This window comes from Bos taurus, chromosome 22 (genome assembly GCF_002263795.3).
Source record: "Bos taurus isolate L1 Dominette 01449 registration number 42190680 breed Hereford chromosome 22, ARS-UCD2.0, whole genome shotgun sequence".
NCBI classification, from domain to species: Eukaryota; Metazoa; Chordata; class Mammalia; order Artiodactyla; family Bovidae; genus Bos; species Bos taurus.
The window spans coordinates 18,933,605-18,958,689 of NC_037349.1; the positions used below are offsets into that span (position 1 = coordinate 18,933,605).

The following is a 25,085-nucleotide window of genomic DNA, read 5'->3' on the forward strand; positions in this document are numbered from 1 at the left end:
GAGATCAGTCCTGGGTGTTCTTTGGAAGGAATGATGCTAAAGCTGAAACTCCAGTACTTTGGCACCTCATGTGAAGAGTTGACTCATTGGAAAAGACTCTGATGCTGGGAGGGATTAGGGGCAGGAGGAGAAGGGGACGAGAGACGATGAGATGGCTGGATGGCATCACCGACTCGATTGACGTGAGTTTGAATGAACTCCAGGAGTTGGTGATGGACAGGGAGGCCTGGCATGCTGCGATTCATGAGGTTGCAAAGAGTCGGACACGACTGAGGGACTGAACTGAACTGAAGTGAACATAGGTTTCAGAAACACAGCACTGATTTCTGTTCATTACCTTTTACTTCTCAACAAACCATCCTAATAGGGAGTGCTGACAGAAGGACAATGTGTATTTTGCAATTTGGGCAGGGCTTGGCACAAAAAGGGCCTCTCTGGGGGCTTCTCTGGTGGCTCAGTGGTAAAGAGATCATCTGCCAGCCCAGGTGACACAGTTTCGATCCCTGATCCCAGAGGATCACACTTGCTCTGGAGCAACTAAGCCTGTGCACCACAACTATTGAGCCTGTGCTCTAGAGCCCAGGAGCTGCAACAAAAGATGCCACCACGATGAGAAGCCCACGCACCGTAAGTGGAGAGCAGTCCCCGCTCACTGCAACCAGAGAATAGCCTGCACAGCAATGAAGATCCAGCACAGCCCAAAACTAATAAATAAAATTATTTTTAAACAATGAAAAAAGGGTCTCTCTGTTTCACTCACATCAACTGGGGCAGCTTGAAGGTCACATGGTTAAAGGCTGATGCTGACTATCAGCTGTAACCTCAGCTGGAGCCATGAAAGGAACACTCACATGCAACCTGTTTCTTAGCTTCTAGGCTTCCTCCTAACTTGCTAGCTGTGTTTGTAATACAAAAGTCACAAAAGAACCATGCAACGGCCCTATGACAGTTTATGGCTTAAAATTCACAGACTGCAACTTCCGTATTAGACACAAACTCACTCAGATTCAAGGAGAGGGGACGCAGATTTCACCCTTGATGAAGGAAAGGTAATTACATATTTCAAGACGATGACAAGAGATGCATCATCTTTACAAAATTTACCACAACCCAGTGTGCTTTCTGGAAAGTAATAACTAACTCTAGGTACAGACATACTTCAGATTAAATACTTCGCAATAGAGCAATTATCTATGATCATGCACCCATGAGAACAAATTTGGTAAATTTACAAATACTGACATCTGGTTGGATAAGCAAACGTTGAGATAACTAAAATTTAGGCTCAGGTCACTGCATTCATGAGGGATGCAGGAAAGATGGCTAGAAGTCATAAAGACAAACTTAGCCATCTTTTCTGTTGGTACACAAGAGGAGGTTAAGTGCTTGGTGAAGATGTAGCAATCCTTTAGAGCATTCTATTATCACTTCCTAAATTGACGTTTCTGTAAATGTGAAGGTTGAGGTTATTAAACTGTACTGCAAAAACAAATCCCAGGGGTATGAAAAATTCTGTACTGAAGTAACAGAAGAGCACAACTAAGCTTACTATGATCAAGAAACATCAATATTTTTCTAAAATATGCAAGAGAGGTGACATTTTTCACAAAAAAGAATCTTAACTTATAGGTCTGTCTCTGTCATTTGCTAGCTGTAAAGTGTTGGACAAATATTTTCTCCTCCCTAGCATCTGATTAATTTGTCTAAAAGTCAGGACACTGAATGAGTACAAAAAGTCAAATTTCTTTTCACCCTAATAATTGCTCAATTAAAGTGACATGAAAGCCACTTAACTAAATCTAACAGTTTTTTTTTTTTTCCTGCTTTATAAAACCGTTGAGCCCTGCTATTAACAAATGTCACACGGCCCTGGAAGTCTCCTGCCTGTCCACGTGGCAGAAAGAATTTCCTCAGAGAAAGGAGATTGTGTTGACATCAGAGCATGATTACAATGACAACAGAGAAAGGGAACGAATTGGCCCTGCCTGTGCTCTCCCACAGAGTCCGTGTTCCATGATGGAATAGCAGGAATAAGCCATTTCTCTCAAACACTTAATTAAAGTCAAGAAAGCAGGCCACGGAGTTAGGTACCCGAGGTAACAATAACAGCATCATCACTACAAAACCATGTGGCTTTAAACATCAAGATTCTTAGTTTCTCTATAAATTAGTTTATCTGTTGAAAAAAAAAAAAAAAAGAAGGAAAATAACTATACCTAAGCCATCTGGGATTATAAATATTAAAGAAGCCAGTATACAAAAAAGCACTTAGAACAGTTTCCGGCACATAATATTTATTTGGGACATAGACCCTGAGTCCAGTCAGTAACTCAGCAATTCTGGCTCATCAGCGGGTAAGACCATCTTAACTAAATGAGTCTACAAGCACTCTACAGAAGAAGAATCAGATGAGAATTACCGAAAATATTCTCAAAATGACCTATTTTTTTTTGTTACTGGCCTCTGAATGGTGATGTTTATCTATGGACCAGAATACAAAGCCTAGCAAATGATCCCAGGATATATGATGAAATTTATATGTACCTGGTTCTGGGAAAATTATATATTTTAGGAGATTCTGTATGATGAGCAAGAAAACTACAAAAAGAAGGTGATTTGTAGTTGAATTATTTTTCTGGTTGTATTCACAGTCAATTTTGTCTCCATCTCAGCTTGGAAACTGTTGGTTCCCAAACTGGATATGATTTTTCTTCACCCTGATGCTAAGTAACTCCTGAAAGATTGATTCAATATTGTGGGTTTAAATGGGTTATTATTTAAAAGAAGCAAGAAGATTTTTTAAACCATAATTATCTAAACCAGGAAATTAACATTGTTATCATGCTACTTAAAACTAATCAACAGATGTTCTTAAAATACTTCATATCTTTTTTTGGTTTAAGATCAATGTTTCCACATAGCATTTAATAGTAATGTCTCCTAAATTCCTTCCAGTCTGGAACAATTCATCCATCTGTCTTTCTCCTGACCTGGACACTTTTGAAGAGTATGAGCCAGTTATGTTTTATGGGACCTAATTAACCTTAAAAGCTTCTGCACATCAAAGGAAACTATTAGCAAGGTGAAAAGACAGCCTTCAGAATGGGAGAAAATAATAGCAAATGAAGCAACCGACAAACAACTAATCTCAAAAATATACAAGCAACTCCTACAGCTCAACTCCAGAAAAATAAACGACCCAATCAAAAAATGGGCCAAAGAACTAAATAGACATTTCTCCAAAAAAGACATACAGATGGCTAACAAACACATGAAAAGATGCTCAACATCACTCATTATCAGAGAAATGCAAATCAAAACCACTATGAGGTACCATTTCACACCAGTCAGAATGGCTGCGATCCAAAAGTCTACAAATAATAAATGCTGGAGAGGGTGTGGAGAAAAGGGAACCCTCTTACACTGTTGGTGGGAATGCAAACTAGTACAGCCACTATGGAGAACAGTGTGGAGATTCCTTAAAAAACTGGAAATAGAACTGCCTTATGATCCAGCAACCCCACTGCTGGGCATACACACTGAGGAAACCAGAAGGGAAAGAGACACGTGTACCCCAATGTTCATCGCAGCACTGTTTATAATAGCCAAGACATGGAAGCAACCTAGATGTCCATCAGCAGATGAATGGATAAGAAAGCTGTGGTACATATACACAATGGAGTATTACTCAGCCATTCAAAAGAATACATTTGAATCAGTTCTAATGAGGTGGATGAAACTGGAGCCTATTATACAGAGTGAAGTAAGCCAGAAGGAAAAACATAAATACAGTATTCTAACGCATATATATGGAATTTAGAAAGATGGTAACAATAACCCTGTGTACGAGACAGCAAAAGAGACACTGATGTATAGAACAGTCTTATGGACTCTGTGGGAGAGGGAGAGGGTGGGAAGATTTGGGAGAATGACATTGTAACATGTAAAATATCATGTAAGAAACGAGTTGCCAGTCCAGGTTCGATGCACGATACTGGATGCTTGGGGCTAGTGCACTGGGATGACCCAGAGGGATGGTATGGGGAGGGAGGAGGGAGGAGGGTTCAGGATGGGGAACACATGTATACCTGTGGTGGATTCATTTTGATGTTTGGCAAAACTAATACAATTATGTAAAGTTTAAAAATAAAATAAAATTAAAAAAAAAAAAAAAATACCCTTCAATTTGGATGTCTGATGTTCCTTCATGATTAAATGGAGGTTATATATTTTTGGCAATAAGACCTCAGAAGTGATGCTGTAACCTTTCAGGGTATCTTTTTAAAATTAATTTATTTTTGTTAAAGTATAGTTGATTACAATGTTGTGTTAGCTTCAGGTATACAGCAAAGTGACTCAGATTTATATACATAGCTTTTTTCCCATATAGATAATTACAAAATACTTAGGTCCCTGTGCTATAGTAAGTCATTGTCCATTATCTATTTTATATATAGTAATAAGTGTATATTATTCCCAAATCCTAATGTATCCCCTCCATCACCTTTCCACTTCAGAAACCATAAGTTTGTTTTCAAAGTCGGTCTCTGTTTTATAAATAAGTTCATTTGTATCATTATTTTTAGATTCCACATACAAGTGATATCATATGATACTTGTCTTTCTCTGTCTCATTTGCTTCACTTTATATAATAATCCCTAGGTCTATCCATGTTGCTGCAAATGGAATGGTTGCACTTTTACAGCTGAGTAATATTCCATTGTACATATCAATATATCTACCATGTCTTCTTTATCCATTCACCTGCTGATGGGCATTCAGGTTGCTTCCATGTCTTAGTACTCTAACAGTGCTGCAATAAACATTCATGTGCATGTATCTTTTCAAATTATGGTCCGTCTAGTCAAGGCTATGGTTTTTCCTGTGGTCATGTATGGACGTGACAGTTGGACTGTGAAGAAGGCCGAGCACCGAAGAATTGATGCTTTTGAACTGTGGTGTTGGAGAAGACTCTTGAGAGTCCCCTAGACTGCAAGGAGATCCAACCAGTCCATTCTGAAGGAGATCAGCCCTGGGATTTCTTTGGAAGGAATGATGCTAAAGCTGACACTCCAGTACTTTGGCCACCTCATGCGAAGAGTTGACTCATTGGAAAAGACTGATGCTGGGAGGGACTGGGGGCAGGAGGAGAATTGGACGACAGAGGATGAGATGGCTGGATGGCATCACTGACTCTATGGACGTGAGTCTGAGTGAACTCCGGGAGTTGGTGATGGACAGGAAGGCCTGGCGTGCTGCGATTCATGGGGTCGCAGAGTCGGACACGACTGAGCGACTGAACTGACTGACTGACTGGATACATGCCCAGGGGTGGGATTGATGGATCATATATTATAGTAGCACAATTTTTAGTTTTTTAAGGAACTTTCATACTGTTCTGCACAGTAACTGCACCAATTTACATTCTCACCAACCGTGTAGAAGGATTCTGTTTTCTCCAAAAACTCTCCAGCATTTATTATTTGCAGACTTTTTGATAATGATAATTCTGACTAGTGTGAAGTGGTACTCACTGAAGTTTTGACTTATATATCTCTCATGATTAGCAGCATGTGATGCTGTTAAGTCTCATTATTGGTGACATTAACCTAGATAACTTGGTTAAGTACTGTGTTCCAGGTTTTTCTACTTCAGAGTTGCTCTTTTCCCCTTTGTAATTAATATGTTCCATGATGAATGACACTTTGATGCTATGAAAATATCTTATTTCTCATCTTACTCTAGCCCCAGAATTTTAGCATCCATTGATGATTCTTACCTTAAGTAATTATTACTGAGGTCTTTGGTGAATTTCATATCTCCATTTTTGCATCCTCCCATCATGTTGTCCCTTCTCCCGCATGTATGTGTTCAATTATTTATTTCTGTGAGCATGAACTCATTGATATTTATTATATTATATCAGTTAAATCCATTATTGGTCTAGAATTAGCTGGTGGGATCTTCTTTAAGCTGATTCCTTTGCCCCTTCGACATGGTCCCATCAATTTTTGAGCACTTTCTTACTTTGTGGCGCAACATGGTTTCAAGCTCATCTTCTACTTGCCCTGCTCCGGCCCCTGAATTAAGAGTTCCACTAGAGATCCCTAGCTCTATTTCGTTGGAGAATGGTATTTATAAATAAGATGCGAATGAAGGTGCAGTTATTTCTATCAGGATGTCATCACTCCTAGGCACTCTCAGTGGACAGAACTAACAGTAGAGGTTTGTGCGCATACAGACGTAACCCTATCCATTTCTGTATCTCTCCGACTGTGTGCGTATACTGCATGTTGGTATAGTCAACACAGTGTTACTTTAATTTTCTCCCATCCTTACTAGTCATTTCTCTCCCTGACAATGAGACACCTGATGCTCATTATCTGCAATATTTTTTATTAAATCTCTCAGTTCTCTTATGCACATAAATAAGCCTCAGAATTGTGGGGAAAAAACATACTAACTTCTAGCTACTGTGCACTATCTGTGTACTACTCTTCATATCTTCAGACTGACAGTATACAGTGATATACTGTCTTCAAAAATTACTTGCATTCTTTTTTTTCCCTCACTCCCTGCAGTATGGTTACATTATTCATATGCAATATATTAGGTTTATTACTGTATAAAATTTTGCATTATCCCATGTAGAGATTACTTTTTTAATCAAGATATAATTGACATTCAAGATGGTTAATTTTATGTGTCAGCTTGACTGCAGAAGCCCTGACAGCTGGCAAAACTTGATTTCTGTGTATATATGACATTGTTCCTGGAAGAATGGTTAAAGTGAATAAAGAATTGTTGAGTTGCTGAACAGAATGAAGCAGGTGACCCTCCCCAATGTGGGCTGGCGCCACCCAATCCCTAGAAAGTATGACTAGAACCAAAGGCAGAAGAAGGGCAAATTCACTCTTTCTGCTTGAGCAGACACCCATCCTCTCCTGCCTTCAGACATTGGTGCTCCTAGTTCTCTGGCTTTCAGAAGCAGATCAGAACTTACACCACTGACCCTCTGACCCCAAGGCCTGTGCACTTGGACTAAAGCACCCCACTGGTTCTCTGGTTCTCCAGCTTATAGGTGGCAGGTCGTGGGGGCATGTCAGTCTCCAAAACTGTGTCAGCCAATGCTCATTATAAATCTCCTATTATATTCCTCACTCATCTCTACTCATTTATTTAATTTCTGGGCTTCCCTGGTGGCTCAGAGGGTAAAGTGTCTGCCTGCAACGCAGGAGACCTGGGTTTGATCCCTGGGTCAGGAAGATCCCCTGGAGAAGGAAATGGCAACCCATTCCAATACCCATGCCTGGAAAATCCCATGGACAGAGAAGCCTGGTAGACTACAGTTCATGGGATCGCAAAGAGTCAGACACGACTGAGTGACTTCACTTTCTTTCTTTATTAATTTCTACCAAAGTATTATACCTTGAGAAATAAGTTTCTAATATGAGATTTTGGTGTTACAGAAAATGATAATCATTATTTCAATTAACTTGAGCACATAGAGAACTGGCCCTTCCTTTTCCTCTTATTACTGATGTTCACCAAGGAAAAATTTGGCAAAAAAAAAAAAAAAACTTCTGTTTTAAGAAAAAGAGGGTAAACCATGAAAGTGCAAGTGAAGTCGCACAGTCATGTCTGACTCTTATCAACCCCATGGACTGTAGCCTTACAGGCTCCTCTGTCCGTGGGGATTCTCCACGCAAGAATACTGGAGTGGGTTACCATTTCTTTCTCCAGGGGATCTTCCCGATTCAGGGATCGAACCTGGGTCTCCCACATTGCAGGCTGACTCTCTACCCTCTGAGCCACCAGGACAGCCCCAGGTAAACTATAACCCTCCCCAATTTATTTATTCATTTGCTCACTCACTGCTAAATAAGACATTTAGGATTTATACAGTCATTTGAAACGATATAATCCACATACTCAAGAGTAAACTGTAATCTGACTACTTAACCGATGAAACCAGAATATCAGCACTTAGGATTCCAAAAAAGCCTGGAATAGAGATGTTTAAATACGTTTAATGAGCGCAAGCAAAATATATCACATGATCAAGATATTGGAATTTTGAAATATTTGTTTAAAAATATACCAGATGATTATGACAAATTTCTGTCTTGCCAAAAGACTTAAATGCCACCAAATTATGTATCACCCAGAGTTATACTATTGGATGTTCTGGTTATCTGGTTTACCACATATCAGCATATTAGAATATTGGTAAATATATAAGAGCATTAAAATCATACTTGCCATAATGTGACTTCTTAGATTCATAAAGTACTTTGGTACCAATGCTTCACTGTCATTATGAGCAGTTTTACATATAATACTTTAGACATACTAGAGTTGCATGGCATTCTCTAGGTGTTGTTTTTCTAAAACATAAACTCCCCATGTCAGCCTGAGGGGGATAAAAAAACACGGAGACTCACCATTGAAATTCACATTGCGGATATACTTCAACAACTTCTTGCCCCCAGCTTGCTCCATCTCTGGACAGACACCCCGGTAGTCAGCACAGAGATCCTTGTTCATGTGGTGAAGGGCGTGAGCCATGGCATACACCGCGTCAATCACAAACTGAACTTTGCCCTCCTGCTCATAGTTGGAGTCTTTCCCAATTCTCTCCTGTCCTGCACATGGAAACAAGGAACACACACAAACACTGGTGTTGAGGAGAATGTTTCAATTTGCATTTACTTTCAACTCTGCTTAAAGAAAGCAATGCTTTGAGGAACACAGTCCTGCAGGCCACATTTCTACATTTGGCTACCATGTTGGGTTGCTTTGATGGTTTTGGGTGTTTGACTTTGGAGTTCATTCCTGGCTATTTGTTCATTACTGGAGTTCATTACTGGGAGTTCATTTCTGATATATTTGATAGATCTCAGAAGCAGCACTTCTAATGATCACAATCACAACCTTTGTAATAAGCCAACATTCTTTCTAAAACACAGTGGTCCCAGAGAGTCAAGGGATTAATGGGATTAGAAGCTGGGCCACCACATTCAAATCTTCAAAGCTCACTTATTCTAGAAGGGGATGGACCAAAAAAAGTAAGAGAAAACTAACTAAATACTACCCCGGAAATCACTACCTTCTTCTATATACCTGCCCTTCTTCTTGTGTTGTCTGTCTCAGGTTTTGGTATTACTGGCAACTCAGATGCTCAGGCTGGAAACCCTGATGTCTTTTTTTTTTTTTTTAATTCTTTCTTGTCTCTTAGTCCACCCTCCTACATACATATATCTAACGAATAGCCAAAATCTCTTAAAAAGTGAACAGTTTTGGCCACACTACAAGTGTCCCATTTCTGCTTCGTCTCCAATCAGGACACAATGCCAGGTGTCCCTCTTCATTCACTCATTCTTCCATGTTCATATTTCCAAACCACAGAGCTAAACACTTCACCCTCATGCTCAGAATTCTATAATGATTCTTCCCTGCCTGCAAAATGAAATCCAAATGCTTTCCCTTGACAATGGAGGATAGTCATCACTTTGTTCCTCTCTGCCTAGTAACAGTAAGAACCAGCAGTGATTAAGTGCCCTCCACTGTGCTGAAAGCTTTTATATACATGATTTTTTATTTTATCCTCACTTTGTGACTTAAATATCGTTAGTCCTCATTATACAGATGGGAAAGCTGAGCCTCACAGAAATGAAATCACCTTCCCAAGGTCATGTATGGGAATAGCAATGATAACAACCCCCGCTTCCAGAACCCAGAAGCAACATTTCTCTGACTTCATTGGCCCTACCTCACCTTCTTCCTAGAATTCACAATCTCACTCACACACACACACACACACACATTTTGGGAAGATTCCCTGAAGGAGGGTGTGGCAACCAACCCCAGTATTCTTGCCTGGAGAATCCCATGGACAGAGGACCCTGGCGGGCTACAGTCCATAGGGTTGCAGAGTTGGACACGACTGAAGCAACTTAGCATACAGGCACGCACACATATATATTTTGCTCCAGACAAGTATGGCTATTTTTCCTGTAAACATCAACTCTAATATTAAGTTATCTTTGCTCAAGCTCTTTGCTTTGCCAGAAATGTCCCTCCTTGCTTTTGCTCATCATAATTTAATTCTCACTCCATGGCATAGTACAATTGTTGCTTATACTTAGCTTCTTGATCACAAAGATCTTCATTAAATGTTTCAAATCTTTATAATCAAATTAATAGTATCACTGCATTTTAATGCTTTACCAGACTGTCCTTTCCTTTTCACACCCATTACATTCCCAGCACTGAACACAGAATTTATATCTGATAGATTCTAAAAAACACTTGTATTAGTCATTTGTTAAGTACATGATAATACCAGGAACTCTCTTTAGACCTCCCAAACCTCTACAACAAATAGTTAACCACAGACTGAGTTTCACTTTCACAGCAGCACTGCCTAGACTATTTTCAATGACACATTTGTGTAGGAATGAAACAACAGGGATTCTACAATCCCAGTCCATTCCCCTACAAAACAGAGTGCTCCCCACAGCCACTGTGTTCAACATTACCTGATTTCTTTACTGAGAGATTGTTTCAGAGTATTTACCATAAAGTATAATTTCCAAGGTGGAAGTTCAGAATTTCCCCAAATTATGTGAATTCGTATTTTTGCTTTACAGAGCACACGTTAGTATCTCAAATGGCAGACACTTCTGTGTTTCATATGTATACCATTCAAGTACCAATCAACCTTGTGCTCACTGCTCTTCACTGGGTCTAGACCTGTGCAGTGTGTTTAGAGCAGGGATCTGTTTGGGAGAAGATACAATCTGTCATGAATCCACACTGCTCCCTCCAATTCAAATTCTGGACCACAGGGTTTTTGCTTATCTCGACACCCTTACACGTCTGCCTCTTTTTTTTTTTTTTTTTTTTAATGAGGAAAATCCTGGTTCTTAATGACACCATTACAACTATTTATTTCCTCAATTCTGTAATAAACAGGTAACATTCTTAGAATAATAATCATGCTAACCAACAGTCTAAAAATGTAGTGCAATGAACAGCCTTGGAAAATGTGTGTTTCTCAGTTCTTATCTGAATATTTTGGTCATTTAGTCTGAGAAAGGCGATTGCTGTGCTCAAGAGTTTTTTGCTAAATATTGGCAAATTCCCCTCTAATGGGGTTGCACTAATTTGCTCTCCCACGAGCAAAGAGTGAGAGTTCATTTCCCAACAACTTGACAACTGAGCATGTCCTCAAACTTGGATTTCCGTCATATAGGTGAGAAATGCTGTAACAGTATATTTTTATTTGCATTTTTCTTACTACAGGGGAGGTTGAATATATTTGCATACAGTTCAAAGCTATTGTATTTATTTTATGCCATATGTTTTAATTAAAAGTCATTTTCTTCTGTTTTAAAAAATAGTTTTATTAATAAAGTATATTCATTCTTTCAGATTAAGTTGCAAATATTTTTCCTAGTTTGTCATTTTTCTTTTACTCACTTGAGATATTTTCTGCATAAAATTATATTAGATAAAAACACTTTTTCTTAAAAAAATCAATTTATTTTCTTATTACTGCCTCTGGATTTTCAATCATAGCTAGAAAAAATGCCCCACTCCCAGAGTATAGAATGATTTTTATCCATGCTTTCTTCTAGCACTTATATAATTTTATTTTTTAAACTTAGATGTTTCATCCACCTGGAATATATTCTGGTGTGCAATGTGAAGACTTAAAATTTTATCTTTTTTCATATAACTAGTTATTGTAACATATGTCAGTTCAACTTTTCTCACTGATATGAAGTGTATCCTTTATTATATACTATTTCCATGTGTAATTAGATATATTTCTGGATTTTTAACATTTATTTCACTGTTTGATTTGTTTATTCATGAGCCAACACTACAGTTTCATTTATAAAGTCTTTATAATGTATTTTAATAACTGGTAGATTTAACCTCTCTCTCACTATAATTATTATTCCTCCCCCTCCCCAAATGTTCTGGTAGTTTTTGTTTATGTACTCAAATGAGTTTTACTAACTACTTACCTATCTTGAGAAGAGAAAAAAAAAATTGGTATCACATTTCCTGGGTTTACACTGTATTTGTGTATGCTGTAGCACTTAGCTAGAACACAAGTCTACAAAGGTGAGAATGCCCATTTGTGACTTTCCATTTGCTTGTCTATTTTTGTTTCCTTTAATGCTGTCTTAAAATTTTTCTCACGTGAGTTTTGAGTGTTTTGTGGAAAGTTAGCATTTGGTATTTTACTTGGTTTTGCAATTATAAGTATGGCTTTCTTTCCTGAGTACTTCCACTGGTTTATGGTTGCATACAAAAAAATTATTCCTCGTTTTGTTGTGGTTGTTTATTATTGTCCAACTTTCTGTTATGAAAAAATTTAAATGTAGAGCAAGGATGAAAGAATTTTACAGTGAACTCACTAGGTTCTCATATTAACGTTTTACTATACTTACGGATATAAGGCAATTCATTTTCTAATATTACTTTTATAACCTGCTACTTAACAAATTTCTTATTTTTTATAGTACTTAAAAAGGCAATCTTGAAGGTGTTATGACCATTACAAAATATACATTATGAAACAGGTTCAGACTAGTAATTCAAGACAGCAGTTTTTCAACTACTTTTATAAAGACATTCATATCAGATGGAATGCCTTGAAAAATAATTGCAATATTTTAAATGATGAAATACTTTATTATGTGTGAAACATTATAGGCTTTATCCCTCTTTGGAACAGTCACCAGAGAGATGCATTAGCTTATTAAAGGCTGTGAGGAAAAGGCGCACATTTGTCTTTGGGGCCACTAGGACTTGGAAAATGTAGCCTCATAATGAAACTGTGTATGGCCCCTGTGTCCTTATCTTCTTAAGTAAAATGCTAGCTGAAGAGTTAATGTTTGGTAAATGTGAAGATGTAGAAACAAAGAGTTGCTGTTGGCTGGAGAACTGGTAAGAATTTAGACCATAAATTTGCCACATGACAGAATCACTGAACTCCCAGTTACCCAAAAGATATTGACAAAGGTCTAAGCTGTTTTTACAGGAAGCAGATCCCCTCCAGGGGAAAACTGCTGACCACAAGTACATAGGCCCTAGACAGTTGAAACCAGAAGAACGAGGATGCTTGAAACTCCACCTTGATGCCAACCAGTCCGAGAATGATCCTCCTGCTGACCACGCCCTGTTTCTTGAACACTATAAAACTCCTCATAACCCCCTCACATGGTCTTGAGGGCATTAGCTCGCTGTGGCCCCCTCTGCCAGGCAAAGCGATAAAAGCTACTCTTTTCTACTTCACCCAAAACTCTGTCTCTGCATTTCTGTTCAGTACCAGTGATCAGAGGCTGTGTTTCGGCAACAACATCGAGTTCATTAACAACAACAAAAGGCTAACTTTATTTCCCCTACCGTGGTAAATGCAACTGTGCACCAAGTTCAGAGTCTCTGGTTTTTCATCTACCACCCTACCTTCCTGCCCTAACTGAGATCTGGCCTCTTCTGGTACCGGCGGCCACTGCAGGAGGACGGGCTTCTGGACATTTCCTGAGCCTCACTGACTCAATCCTCATTTATCTAAGACAACTCAATTTCCTCCTCAGCAAGCACTAATTTAGGAACAGGCCAGGGTTACAATTCTACATGATGAGATGTAAGAAAAGAGTTTATTGGTTCCACATATAAAATAACAAAAATGAACTTATTTACAAAACAAAAATCAACCCATAGACACAGATAACAAATTTATGGTTACCAAAGGGGAAAGTCAGGCAAATGAAGAGTTTGGGATTAAGTGACACACATTACTGTATATAAAATAGTTAAACAACAAGGACCTACTGTAGAGCACAATTATGTAGATATAACTGAATCGCCTGCTGTATACCTGAAAATAACACAAAACTGTAAATCAACTATATGTCAATAAAAATGTTAAGTATATAGGGGAATTCCTGAGAAAGTTCATTTGCTCTCAAAGAGAGATGGAACTCAATTGTATCAGACATTTCACACATCCCCAACACATACACATATACAGGCACGCACATATCTGCACACACGCATTCTGCAATTACTCTAGTCATTTTGTGGTCCTGAGCCAATTACCCAGCATACAAATAACAGCAGAATAAAAATGGGGTAGTGATGTGAAAATACTACTGAGCTGTGAGTTAGCCAAGCCAAGAATACTGTACACTTTTTTCTAAGTGACACATTCAATATCTATTTAACTAAAAAGCTTGATAATCAATGTTTCCCAGGCTTTTTTGAACACTGCACTTCTTATCCATGTACCATTTTATAACATCTCAAGGGACAAGCATAAGAATGCTTTCTCCCCAACAAAATTGCAAAGAAGGGTAGTTTCAAGAAATATTTTTAACAATGTAGATTAAAATAGAAAAAAAAAAAAAACATTTTCAGTCAGTTCACAGTTAACACCTCATTCTTTCAGGCTTTCTGATGAACTGAGATGTCGTTATATTCTTTTCTTGAATGAAGTTCATCCTTTTCATCACATTTCCCAGGAAAGGGTTTGAGATTTAGATAAAATGAGAACTCTAAAGCATTAATTATTTTTTTTGTTTCCTCAGCATGCAAAGAAGCTTTCCTTTTAAAATCTCCTGATTTTCTGATGTATTTTTATTTTTACCCAAACAGTCCAGTATTTATCTTTAAATGCACACTCCTGTAAGCTTTTGTTGAATAAACTATCAGCTGCTCTACACAAACTCTCTCACAACCAGAATTTCTAGTGTTTGGTCTGCTAGCGAGGTCTTCTCTCTTTGAAAGACCTGCTTATCTTGCCGATTTTAATATACTATTTTCTCAGAATATATGCCTTAGGTAATCTGTAAGAGCAAACTATTAGGGAGAAAAAAAGAATAGAAAATGTAAGAAGTTATGGATCTGAAATTATTAATAGAAATAATCCTATTGCAAAATTAAACTAAAAGAAAGAGGGGTTTGGGCTTAAGCAGGAAACAAACCAAAGATACTTGCCAGTGTGAACTGAGAAACCTACCCCAAAGCAGATATGAACAACTGGCCAGGTGTTTATCCTATGTTTCTAGCGGATTCATAAATTATAATTTTTATTTTGATTTTACATATTAATGACAGTTATTTGCATCAGGAAGACCTCTTGGAAGTAGACATGCTGGTGCAGACTGGGCTTCTGCACTACAGAAATACATTTTATTGACCATAAAGCCACAAACGTAAAAATTTCTTGAGGCTAAAGTCCTGAGTGGTACTGTATATAATTAACTAAAATATTAATGCTTGGGTAGTTTGCAAATGATAAATGCTTTAACAAAAACAAGAAAAAGATATGTCACAGAGAGAGTCGAGGCATATTCAAGTGGTGACGGAACTGCTAGATGCCGGGTAAAGAGGATGTAGGGAAAGCAGGGTGGATATCCTGGAGCACTAGAAAATGTTGCAGGTTCTCAAAACACTACAGTAACCAGGCAAGCCTTATGAAAATGCTACTGTACTCCCTCCCATAATTTAAAAATATGTAAATAACTACCTCAGAGAGATTTTTTTTTTCTCTGTCTCATGGGTACAGCTTTCTAAGATGAATGCCAATGGTAAAATAAAACTCTATTTTATGCAAATTTATTTTGTGGCTTTTTTCTTTTTTTTTGACAGTGACCTCCCCATTCATAGAATCTGGTAACAAATCATGCCAAGAAACACCAGTAGAAGAAAAGTCAGAAGTTCCGGATTGAGACCAAAGGCCTTCACAGCCACCGGGCCTCTGTTTGGAGCTGAGGCTAAGTAAGAACTGAATAAGTCAAGCCACTTGTGCAAAGAACAATGGTGGTTTTTGTCATAGTGCAATAGGCAGCCTGCACCTACTATGCTCTTCCTGGGCAACAGCTCTGTGCTAAGCACTTTTCACGGTTTCACGCTAAAACTTCCCAGCGCTTTCGTGGGTACCATTTCCCATCCCTCTGTTACTTCATTTAGAGACCGTTCACTAAATGGTTCCGTCCACAGCTGCACACGGAAAAGCCACGAACCTGGAGCTTTCCCTTTGTTTATTTCTATTTCCAACTTGAGTTTAGAACCACAAATAACCTCAAAGTTCATGCTAGCCCTGAGTTTTACATCCTCATACTCCAACAAATGTTTCACGTGAGTTTCCTGAAAGGAGAAAATGGACAGTTTGTCAACCACCATCATAGTCTCCCCTGACCTTTTCTTGAGTGGAAAAGTTAATGCCCAGAGACATTGCCAAAAGGCTGGCAGAGGAACAGCAACAAAAGAACACAATAAAATAACTGAGCCTCCGCTTCGGATGACTAAATTGTGACTCAAACCACTAACAGTATGTTCTGCAGTGAACTCAGTGAGTATCCTGCTATAGATGCAAAAACAATTCTGCTGCTGCTGCTAAGTAACTTCAGCCATGTCCGACTCTGTGCGACCCCACAGACGGCAGCCCACCAGCCTCCCCCATCCCTGGGATTCTCCAGGCAAGAGCACTGGAGTGAGTTGCCATTTCCTTCTCCAATGCATGAAAGTGAAAAGTGAAAGTGAAGTCGCTCAGTCGTGTCCGACCCTCAGCGACCCCATGGACTGCAGCCTACCAGGCTCCTCCACCCATGGGATTTTCCAGGCAAGAGTACTGGAATGGGGTGCCATTGCAAAACAACTCTAGCAAAGAATAAAAGAATGTCTGACCACAAACCCTCATTTCTTACCATTTTCCATGGAGAATGCTTCCCAGAAGACCACTTAATTGGCACAGCTGGGTTTTTCTCTGCACTTCCATTTTTTATTTCAAGATGGGTGCAGGCAATGATACTGCAGTGAGTCAACATGTTTTAGCAGGGGTAGGTTTTATACAATGCATAGAAAGCGAAAGCAAAGTCACTTAGTCGTGCGACTCTTTGCGACCGCATGTGCTATAGCCTACCAGGCTCCTCTGTCCATGGGATTTTCCAGGCAATAGTCCTGGAGTGGATTACCATTTCCTTCTCCAGGGGATCTTCCCAACCCAGGGATCGAACCCGGGTCTCCCGCATTGTAGACAGACGCTTTACCGTCTGAGCCACCAGGGAAAAACCTATATATATCTATTACACAATGCATACAAGGCACCAAATTGGAAGGAACTATAGTTCAGACCCAAGTTTCACCCACGCCCAATGTGTAGAAGGTGTTCTGAGAGACTCAATCAAGAACTTGACTTCCAAGAGAAGTCTATTGTAGGTACTGCCAGCCAATTGAGCACAGGGAAGAACAGTGCTTCTGAAACTCACACAAGAAACCCTGATACACCAAACAAGAAGACGGGGCTTCTTACAGTGCGCAGATTCAGTTTCCGCTTCTCACCTAGATTTCCTCTGTCACCTAGATTTCTGATTTCTTAGGCTAAGTTTCTGTTTATATGGGTTACGCTGCTTCTTCTACACAAACAGTAAATTTATTGGTGAAACAATCTTTCTGGCAATGACTACTAGAGTAAGAAAAAGACACTCATATAGATGCCTTGTCTGCTAACTGACCCCTCAGCAGGAACCCCTTCATTAATGACATTCTACTTCTCTGAAATTCTGTTTATGCCATTCCAAGAATTATATTTGGGTTGAAATTTTAGAATACTAGTCAACTTATTAGAAATTAAACATCAAATTTCACCTTATTAAACATCAGGTGAAATACTGGGTCTCTACTATCATCACCAATAGCTACTAAAACCCTGAGGTGGCAGGCTGATGAGAACTTTAGAGACAGTAGGTCAGGGGGATGATACTGGAACTATTGCTAATCTTTCCCTTTCTTCTTGTCCTCTTCCTTCTCTTCCACCATCCTCTTTCTTTGTTTGTTTTAGAAATTATAAGTTATTTGCCTTAATTTAGACAATGACATTGTATATGTGAGTCTGCATAAGAGTATACAAAAAGATAAGTTTTCAGAGTAAAAATTAAACATCAATTTAGCTTCTTTGCCCCCAGTATTTGTTCCTCCCTAAATAGAAACATTTTCATTTGTGATCTTAACATCTCACAAAATTAAAGGCAGATATCTGTCTTTGGATATGAGGCAATGGTAAATGTACAGTACCAACTGGTAAATGTTTTGTCAGATCAATAAACAGATTCCCACACAAAGAAAGGGAAAAAATGGGGGGTAGGGAGGAAGGAAAGTAAGGAAGGAGGGAGAAAGAGTATGAAAGAAAGAGGAAATAAAAAGAAAAGGAGAGGAGAGGAAAATAAAGAGAAAGAAAGAACAGCATAAACCCTGACTAAGCTTTTGGAGGTATTAACTAATTTACAGGAAGTACAGAAAATACACATGCAAGTCAACATTGCAGAAATGAAAGCAAAATCCAAATGTAAGAAATTCTACAAAAATAGTAAGTAATCTATTTTTTTCTACAGTAAATTGCAAAAGTTAAAAAAAGAGTGGAAAAAACATTTTAAAAATTTTAAGAAGACTTCAAGAGAAAAAGGAGAGCCAATGGGATGATTGTGGGGAACTACTGTGTGTGTTTGTGTGTTATATTAAGAGTATCTCTTAGAAAACATACTGAAGTATCAAAAAAAAAAAAAAAAATCTCTGGGTTTACTTTGAAATGGCCAGAGGTGAGAGAAAAACATGTGGAGTACGTGTGAATATACACTGGCTGTATATTGACTATTGTTGCGGTTCTGTGATGAATACACGGGGCTTTACTGCAGTATCCCCTCTGTTTTTTGTGTTTATTTGAAAGATCACATATTTACAAAAATAACAAGAGGAGGAGAGAAAAACAGAGAGAGTAGGAAGAGGAGAAACAGAAGAGAAGGAGGAGGAAAGGGGAAGACGGGGGTAAGAAAGAGGAAGACAAGGAGGGAAAAGAAGAGGATGGATAAGGAAATGGGAAAAAGAGGAGGAGGAGGAAAAAGAAGACAATTGGGTTGAAGAAAAGGGGAAACAGGGAGAAAACAGAGGCGGTGAAGTCAGCTGCCTGGAATTACGTGCCAAACACCCAAGAGAGCCAAGGGACACAGACATGAACACAAAACCCTCTCCTGCTCTCCCTGTTCACAGCTCCACTCCAGTGTTTCTGCTGAAATGCGGAGCTTCAGGGCTCTGCTCCACAGGTATATAGGGAGGAGCACACAGAACCCGCCTGCAGTGCAGGTGGACGTAAGAGACGCAGGTGCGATCCCTGAGTCGGGAAGATCCCCCTGAAGAGGGCATGGCAATCCACTCCATTATTCTTGCCTGGAAAATCCCATGGACAGAGGAGCTGGGCAGGCTACAGTCCATGGAGCCACAAGGAGTTGGACACGACTGAAGCAACTTAGCACACACACACATGTGTACAGAGTACAGATACAAGCAGGGTCCTAGGGTCCAAAGTCATTTCCTGAAGCAAGGTAAGCATGCTGTGGGGATGGAATGATTTCATCTCACTGGCATAATGCCTCTTTGCCTTGAGAGATGCAGAGAAAGGGCATAAGGGAATTGATCCCACGAGGAGGTTTGAAAGGATTTGTGGGATCATCAGTCCAATGAAGTATAAATAAAAAGAAAGAGCCATGGCTTAGCTCCATTTGAGTTCCATATCCAGTGCTGGTGACTATAAATAAAAAGGAAAAATGTATATATTTATGTGGAACTCCCCAAAAGCAAGTCTGATTTTTAAGCATTGTTATATACCCAGAACTCCAAAAAAGGGCCTGGGGTATAGTGGGCATCCAGAAAGGAGGAAAGGATGAGTGAATATAGTGGAAAGGAAAGGGAAATAATACAAAAGTAACTTTTGTAAAAAGGTAGAAAGCAAAGATTATAATCATTTACCATGGATAGCCAATGACTGAGAAGGAATACCTAGTTTAGGTGAGCAGATGGCTGCAGACAAAGATGCTGAGAAAACAGGAGGTCACTGAACCCTGATATTTGGGATCTTTCTCTTAAACAGGGTTCTTAGTGCCTAAAAACTCTACTTATCACTGTTCTCACTGGTTTCAATTAAGTTATTCAAGTGACCATGATAAAAAAAATATTGAGTTAGCTTTCTTCAAGGCAAGATTGATTTTACACTGTTTTATACATATGTACACATACCTTATAATATATTCTATTGACCATTTAATCGTTATCATTCAGAAATGAAATAGATAGGTTTCTTCCTACTGAACCCTAACAATATTCATAACAGAAATAAAGTCGATACAGTTCTCAACTTGGCAGTTCTCAGCTTCTCAGACAAAGGCTCTGAGCTTCTAGGAATATCACATGTCATCTGTAATAAAAAACAAATATAGAACAGCTAAACTGGCAAGGAAAAAAAATCTTAACCAAGTAATAACCAGAAGCCTGAAACTGACAGTTCAACATCCAGAACACACAGGGTGATTTGGCTGAGGAGCAACTAGCTACATATCCATGCTACAGTGGAAGGAAGTTAAGTAGTGTTGGAAGACACCCCTCCATGGGCCAGTGCAGAGGAGGTTCTTGAGGTAAAATCTAGAAATTTACACATGTAGCCAGTATGATTTAATGAGAAAAAAGTTCTTAAAAAATCTCAATGTTTTGAAACCAAAGTGATGGTACTTCCATCTCTCCTATCTTCAGACCAACCGTGGCAAGAGTTAGGAACATGCAGGCTGATATCAGACATATCTGGGTTGAGATTCTGCCTCTGCAGGCATTTTATCTGTGACTAAAGCATAGTTATATAACTCTTTATCAGACTACTTTACAAAATTCAAGTTGTCTGGTATTCATAGAGAGTACTGCAATGAAAAACAATAGCTAACATTCATTATTTTCTATTCTCCAAAAACTATTCTAAGCACTCTACATGCATTAGCTCATTTAATTCTCATAATCACACAATGATGAAGATGCTGTTGTTATATTGCTGTTTACAGGTAAGGAAACTGAAGTTTTATTTAAATAACTTATCCCCAGAATTACACAGATAACAAGTGTCTAGTAAAGAGCTGAGTGTAGTTGTCTGACTCTCAGTTCAAACTGTGATATTTCTAATGGTCATACATTCTGAATATAGTGAAACACTGGGTCATAAATGAACCGTTTAATCAAATTGGACAAATGTGAAGCCCTATACAGAATGTTTTCATCACTCAAGAAAGTTACCCTGTGTCCCTTTACAATTAACCCTTCTCCCTCCACTATAAAGCAACCACTGACCTGTAAGCTAAGTTAATTTTGCCTATACTAGAATTTCATATAAAGACTATACAATATGCGTTTTTCTCTCTCCTTTCTCTCACCCAGAATAATAGTTTTCATATTTATTCAGTTTGTGGCATGTATCAAAAACTCATTCTTTTTATTGCTAAGTACCATTATACTGAATGGATATATTAGAGTTTAGTTATCCATTTTCCTCTGGATGGACATCTGGGTTATCTTTAGCTTGGGGCTTGTCAAGCCCCATGGAGGGTCTGAGAGTTTATTCTGTGTGTAAGAGTTCAGCCCGCTACAGTTGTGTGGATACTGGCTGAAGACGCGAGGCCCCTGGTTCAGAGCTGGGTACAGTAAGAACATAATGTGCTCTCAGAGTCCTCTCCTTACCACCTCAAGTCCAAGGTGGTGACAAAGCACAGTCCAGGTACGTACAATGAGCTTATAGTAACACTTTCAATCTCTGAGCTTTGGGAGTCTGAATCTTTTATAAAGGACTTCAAGCAAAGCTACCTGACCTTTTTTCCAGAGAGAGATATTATCTTCATATACTGAATAGTAAACAAACCATCCCTGTGCTTCTTGATGATATGCTATCTGTATCTTCCAAGGCCATTTGCTATATAAAAATATCTTGGAAAGATAATCAGTTCCTCTGCCCTCAGTATAGCAAAGGACACCAATAGAGGACTGTCCCCCCAAAGGTCAATTAAGAATAAAGCTTCTATGAGTATTTCAGAACAAGAGTTTTGTGGTTATATGTTGTGACTGTTCTTGAGTAAATATTTAGAGACATTTAGGAATAAGTGTTGCTATATTAGAAGCTCATGTTTAACATTTAAAGGTGTCACCATGTTCTAAAGAACTTATACCACTGTATTTTAATAGCAATGCAGGCTTCTCCATATCTTCTCCGACATTTGATGCTATCAGTCTTTTCCATGTTATCTGTGTGATTTAGAACCTCATTGTGGTTTAAAGCATTTCTAATGAGTAATGAGGAGCTTCAATTTCTTTATATGCCACTGACCATTTGTATTAGACATAACAGTTTCATGTTCTAAGTGTCTTAGAAGTTCAGCATCGCAGGCTATGCAGATTCTCTATCAGAGTAGTACAACAGTCCAAGAGAGCACAGAGTTAATGCCTGAATGATGGTTAAATGGTATTATTTAAGAAGGAGGTGTAGCCAAAATGCTTAAGTAAGAAGACCCGAACTCACTTCTTCCCATAAGCACACTAAAATGATTAGCTATTTACAGAACAATTATCAGTAAGGACAATCTGAAGATTAGCAGAAAATATTTTCTACAACTAAAGATATAAAGAAGGAGTCACAATGAGACAGGTAGTAGGGGTGGAGACAATAAGTGGGGTCAAGACACACATCCATTGGGAGGCAGCCTACAAACAGGAGGATAATCATAATTGCCTGGCATGGGGTTGCAGAGTCGGACACGACTGAGCGACTGAACAACAACAACAAATCATAACTGCAGAAAATTTTCACAAGAAGTAATAAGTCTGAGCCCCACATTGAGCTCCCCAGCCCAGGGTCCTACTCCAGGAGGAAAAGCAAAGGCCCCCAGGGCATATGGCTCTGAAGTTCAATGAAACTGGTGTGTGGGAAAGCCAGAGGGCTATAGGAAACAAAGACTCTGCTCTCAAAGGCTGTGCACAAAACTCACACTCCACGACCCTGTACAGACACAGTAACTTGAAAGGAGCCTTGATCAGAACCACTTACTGATTTTGGAAAGCCTCCTGGAGAGACTGGAGGTAAATGCAACTCTCCCAGGGATACACATGTTAGCAGGAGCCATTTTGGGCAGATCATTTTACCATGAGGCTGTTTGGAATCCTGTTCTCGAACCTACTCGTACTGGGGGATTACTTGTCTAGCAGCTAGTAGGTAGCAGTCCTGGAATTCCTCAGACCAAGCAACAAGTGGTGTGGGGATCTGGCCCCACTAACTAGTGGGCCAACACCAGCCCCAGGACCCCAGACCTCACAGCTAACTGCCCTGGGACCCAGGCCACCAATGGCCTGCACCCAGCCTGGGATCCCTAGACACACAGTCCATTGCACTGGGGCCCAGTCTCATCCACCGTCAGGGCAGTAGTCTCCACATGAAGCAGTTCCTGACAGCCAACCGGGTCAGGCCAGCCTTGCCCACCAGCATACTAATGGTAGTCAGCTCTCCCACAACAGAGGGGCCACCCAGTTCATACAATGGGCACCCTGAGAGCCCTGGTGACTAGAGGGGAGAGTGTAGCTCAATCCTAAAGAACCTCTCCTACATGAGGCAACCTAGCCTAACACCAAAAGGATCTAGAAAAACCACCACAAACAAAACTCAGTCAGTAGAGGGAAAAAAATAATTAAGATCAGGGCATAAATAAGTGAAATATACATTTAAAAAGTCAATGAGGAATCTCCACACTGTTCTCCATAGTGGCTGTACTAGTTTGCATTCCCACCAACAGTGTAAGAGGGTTCCCTTTTCTCCACATCCTCTCCAGCATTTATTGCTTGTAGACTTTTGGATCACAGCCATTCTGACTGGCGTGAAATGGTACCTCATTGTGGTTTTGATTTGCATTTCTCTGATAATGAGTGATGTTGAGCATCTTTTCATGTGTTTGTTAGCCATCTGTATGTCTTCTTTGGAGAAATGTCTATTTATTTCTTTGGCCCATTTTTTGATTGGGTCGTTATTTTTCTGAAAAACTGGAAATAGAACTGCCTTATGAGCCAGGAATCCCACTGCTGGGCATACACAGTGAGGAAACCAGAATTGAAAGAGACACATGTACCCCCAATGTTCATCGCAGCACTGTTTATAATAGCCAGGACATGGAAGCAACCTCAATGTCCATCAGCAGATGAATGGATAAGAAAGCTATGGTACATATACACAATGGAGTATTACATTAAAAAGAATACATTTGAATCAGTTCTAATGAGGTGGATGAAACTGGAGCTGATTATACAGAGTGAAGTAAGCCAGAAAGAAAAACACCAATACAGTATACTAACGCATATATATGGAATTTAGAAAGACAGTAACAATAACCCTGTATGCGAGACAGCAAGAGAGACAGATGTATAGAAGTCTTTTGGACTCTGTGGGAGAGGGAGAGGGTGGGATGATTTGGGAGAATGGCATTGAAATATGTATAATATCATATAAGAAACAAATTGCCAGTCCAGGTTTGATGCAGGATACAGGATGCTTCTGGCTGGTGCACTGGGATGACCCAGAGCGATGGTATGGGGAGGGAGGTGGGAGGGGGGTTCAGGATGGGGAACATGTGTACACCCCTGGCAGATTCATGTTGATGTATGGCAAAACCAATATAATATTGTAAAGTAAAAAACAACAATAATAAATAAATGATAAATGGTTAAAAAAAAATCAATGAGACTAATGGCTAGATTTTTTAAAAGATCAGATTGATAAATCTTTGGCCATACTCATTAGGATAAAAAGAGAGCCCAAATAAATAAAATCAGAAGTAAAAGAGAAGTTAAAGCTGACACCACAGAAATATAAAGGTCATTACAGATTGCTATGAACAACTATTTACCAATAAAAGGAACAACCTAGAAGAAATTGATAAATTGCTAGAAATACACAATTACACATGGCTGAATCAAGAAGAAATAGAAAATATGAACAGACTAATCTCCAGCAATGAAAATGCATCAGTAATTTTTAAAAACTCTCCCCACAACAAAAATATCAGGACTGGACTACAAAGATGAGTTCTACCAACATTTAAAGGAAACTTCACACCTAATCTTCTCAAACTTTTCCAAAACACTGAAGAGGAAGAAATGCTTCTGAATTAATTCTATGATTTATACATCACTTAGATACCAGAATCAGATAAAAGACACCACA

General features: G+C 39.1%; 1 protein-coding gene across 3 annotated transcripts in view; it reads right to left on the reverse strand.

Annotated features, from left to right (window-relative positions):
- GRM7 (glutamate metabotropic receptor 7) overlaps positions 1–25,085 on the reverse strand; it is a 940,532-nt gene that overhangs the window by 306,496 nt on the left and 608,951 nt on the right. For all 3 annotated transcript variants that reach the window (XR_009492289.1, NM_001076055.3, XM_024982891.2), the window contains exon 6: positions 8,446–8,646. Coding sequence is in view for 2 of the 3 variants with exons in the window: in NM_001076055.3 (NP_001069523.3) it covers positions 8,446–8,646 (201 nt within the window). In the remaining variant the exon portion in view is untranslated. The remainder of the gene's footprint in view (positions 1–8,445; positions 8,647–25,085) is intronic.